The 3,652-nt window shown below is 58.8% G+C and overlaps 1 protein-coding gene across 1 annotated transcript; it reads left to right on the forward strand.

Annotated features, from left to right (window-relative positions):
- The first annotated feature begins 780 nt into the window (after positions 1-780).
- Positions 781-2,096, forward strand: IER5L (immediate early response 5 like). Its single transcript, XM_071766165.1, has one exon. It carries the CDS (start codon positions 1,022-1,024, stop codon positions 2,042-2,044), a length of 1,023 nt encoding a protein of 340 aa, XP_071622266.1. The 5' UTR covers positions 781-1,021; the 3' UTR covers positions 2,045-2,096.
- The last annotated feature ends 1,556 nt before the right edge of the window (positions 2,097-3,652 follow it).

Raw genomic sequence — 3,652 nt, forward strand, 5'->3', positions numbered from 1 at the left:
CATCATCATCATCATCATCATCACCATCATCACCATCATCATCATCATCAACACCATCATCATCAACACCATCATCATCAACACCATCATCATCATCACCACCCCCCCTCTCCAGTGCTCTCCCCCCGGTGCTCTCCCGTCTCCCGCCGCCTCCCCTCAGCCCTTCCCGGGCCGCTCGGCGCTGTCAGCATTTGAACTGCGCCAGAGCCCCGCCTCTCTCCTATTGGCCGCCTCACCCGTCCGTCAAGCCCTTCACCGCAACCCGGTTGGGCCGACAGCAGCCGGGGTGGGCGGGGCGTGGCCGGCTCAGCGCTATAAAACGCGGGGGTTGGGCGGGCGGGCTCTCAGTACCGCCGCGCGACAGGTACCGGGCGGGTGCGGGGTGGGCGGGGCCGGGGAGGGGGGAAGCGAGAGAGAGAGAGGAGAGAGCGAGAGAGAAAGGGGGCGGGGCCAACGCGCGCGCGCGGGGAGGGCGGGCGGGGGCGGCACCGGGAGGGAGGAACGGGGGGGGGTGAGGGGAGGGGGGGGGGGGGGATGGGGGGGGCGGGGGCGCGCGCGGCGGTGGCTGCACGCGCCGTGCCTGCTCGGAGCGCGGCGGCAGCAGCAGCAGCAGCAGCGGGAGCACCGGCAGCACCGGCGATGCCCGCTCCGCTCCCGCCGCTGGCCGCCCCCTAAAGACACCGCTCTCTGTTTTGTTTTGGTTTTTTTTTTATTTATTTTGTTTTAATTTTTTTTTTTTTTTCCTTTCCCCCCCCCCCTCCCCTTCTTCCACCCCCTTTTTCTCCAGCGACCTCAGGCTCTTGTTTTTCCCCCCTTCCCCCCCTCCCTTTCCCCTTTCCCCCCCCTTTTCCCCTTCTGTTTTCCCTCTTTCCCACCCCTCCTTCCCTTCGCTCTTTATCCGCCTTTTTTTTTTTTTTTTAATTTTTTTTTTTTTTTTATTATTATTATTTTTTTTTACCACCCTCCCGGCTGCCGTGTGGATGCGGCCCGGGCTGCCTGGCTGCGCGGGTGGCGAGATCAGATGCTGAGGGGCCGGAGGAGGATGGAGTGCACCCTCGATGCGCAGAGTTTGATCAGTATTTCCCTGCGGAAGATCCACAGCTCCCGCACTCAGCGAGGCGGCATCAAGCTCCACAAGAACCTGCTCGTCTCCTATGTGCTCCGCAACGCCCGCCAGCTCTACCTGAGCGAACGCTACGCCGAGCTCTACCGCCGCCAGCAGCACTACCCCGACGGAGCCCCGCTCCTCGCCGTGCCCGCCTGCCCGCCGCCCGCCGCCGCCGCCCCGCAGGAGCTGGCGGGGCTCCCGCTGCCCGCCGACACGCAGGACCGAGAGGTTCGGAGCTGCGGGGCGATGCGGGGCGGTACGGAGCTGCTGGAAGGCTCGGTGTGCTCAGCTAGCCCGGAGCTGCAGCGAGCACCCTGCAGAGACTCGTCCCCGGGATTTTACCGGGTGGCCGGCAGCGCCGGTCCCGGTGGTGGCGGAGGAGGAGGAGGAGGCGGCGGCAGCAGCAGCAGCAGCGCGGCCCCGGGGCTGCTTTATGCCGCCGGGTGTGACTTCGGGAGCGGCGGGGCACCGCACTGTAGCAGCCGCACCACGGTGCTGGATTTGGACACTCACGTCGTGACCACGGTGGAGAACGGGTACTTGCACCAGGACTGCTGCTCGCAGTGCCCCTGCTGCTGCCAACCGGCACCGGGGCTCCTTTCCCCGCCGCCCACGCCGGGCACCAAGCGCAAGTATTACCCGGGGCAGGAGGAGGAAGAGGAGGGGGTGGAGGAAGGGGAGCCGGGGGGAGGCGGGGTGGCGGGCGGCCCCCCCTTCGCCCCGTGCACCAAACGCGCCCGTTTCGAGGAGTACAGCGCCGAGCACCCCCAGGACTCTTCCAACATCTCCAACTTGATCTCCATCTTCGGCTCCGGTTTCACGGGGCTGGTGAGCCGGCAGCAGGCGGACTCGGAGCAGCCCCTCAACGGGCAGCTGTGCAGCAAGCAGGCGCTGGCGAGCCTGGGAGCCTGGACTCGGGCCATCGTCGCGTTTTAGAGAGGAGAGGGGAGCTAAAAAACCCCCCAAAAATGAAAAAAAAAAAAAATAATAGGGAGGGGGTGTGTAAAGGTCGGGTTTGCAAAACGGGGGTGAGAGCCGAGGGACAGCGGTTCCAGAGGGGGGGGACCCTGAAACAAAGGAGGGAGGGGGGGGTTGGGGAGAGGGGAGGGGGGGTTGGGGGGTACCGAGGGGTGCGCAGGGGAGGCGGGGGAGGGCAGAGCCACGCTAGTGTTTTATAAATTGTACAATAAAGAAAAAAAAATCTAAGATCTTGGGACTTTATTTTTGCAGAGACGAGAGAGAAAAAAAAAAAAAACAAAAAAACGAAAACAACAACAACAAAAAAAAGCGAACAAACGAAAACAAAACAAAACAAAAAAAAAAGGCAACAACGAAGCACCTATTTAAATAATCCTCTTTGTGTCCGCTCGGGTTCTCTTTGCAGCGGGTTTCCCGGGGCCGGTGCTGGCGGCGGGGAAACGCCACGTGAGAGCCGGGACCCCCGGCCCCCTCCTCGCCCCGGGCTGCCCCGCAGGGTCCCGCCGCCCCGGGACCGGCTGCGTTCAGGGTGCGGGGCGAGGAAATCCGCCGCTCCCCGTCCGTGCGTTTCGTTATAGATCTAAAAAACAAAACAAACAAAAAAAAAAGAGGCAGAAATGCAAACATTGCAACTTTCCTCCTAGAAGAAACGTGTGCGATGTGACTTCTCCTTCCCACCGCTTGTGCCAGGGTCACGCTGGAGGGTTACAAGAACTGAATTTGGGGGAATAGAAAGGGGGGAGGGGGGTAAAGCAGGGGCCGGGGGTCCCTCCGGGCTGCTCCCCGGGGAGGGGGAGAGCTGCCCCCGGTAGCTCGGAGCCCCCCGCCCCGGGGTGTGTTTGTGATGCCGCAGGTAACCGTGTAACACGACTCACGTCCCCGCTGTGCTGTGTCGGGTCTCACTCTTTTTCTTTACCTTTCCTTTTTCTTTTTTTTTTTTTTTCTTAAGTTCAACTGTTCTGGTTTCAGCCTCACGAATCATAATACAGCATTGTTTGGTCTTGTGAAGAGATCTGTCTCCTGTAGAGTCTCTTGATTTCTTTTATATATATATATATGCATATATATATATAATTTTTTTTTTAAAGAAAAACCTTTTGTTGTAAAAAGGTGGGTTTTCTGGTTGTGCCCCCCCTTGTTTGGTTTGTTATTTTTTCAGCCTTCCCACTCTCAACTTCACGGTATCAGCACTCTGTGTAACAAGGATGCTTTGCCAAACGGTCTGTTGGGGTCTTTTTTTTTTTTTTTTTTTTCCCCCCCCTTCCTTTTTCTTTGTTTGTAATCCTGTATTTTTGTGCATATGGAATTGTATATCACCGGGTAAAACTGTTCAGATTTGTTTAAATTTATAATCTTAATAAAAAGTCGATTATAAAGTTGCTTTGCCCTCCTTTTCCTTCACACCGCAGCCCGCAGAATCCCCTCTCCTGAGCCACCACTTCCCCTTTGCACCGGGGACCCTTTACTGAGGCTCCCACCCCCTCTGTGCCCCCCTCCTGCCCCGCTAAAACCCCCTTTGTCCCCTCCCCAACACCTTCCAGCTTCATCCACACACACCCTGGAGAC

The sequence above is a fragment of the Heliangelus exortis genome, chromosome 22, assembly GCF_036169615.1.
Source record: "Heliangelus exortis chromosome 22, bHelExo1.hap1, whole genome shotgun sequence".
Lineage (NCBI taxonomy): Eukaryota > Metazoa > Chordata > Aves > Apodiformes > Trochilidae > Heliangelus > Heliangelus exortis.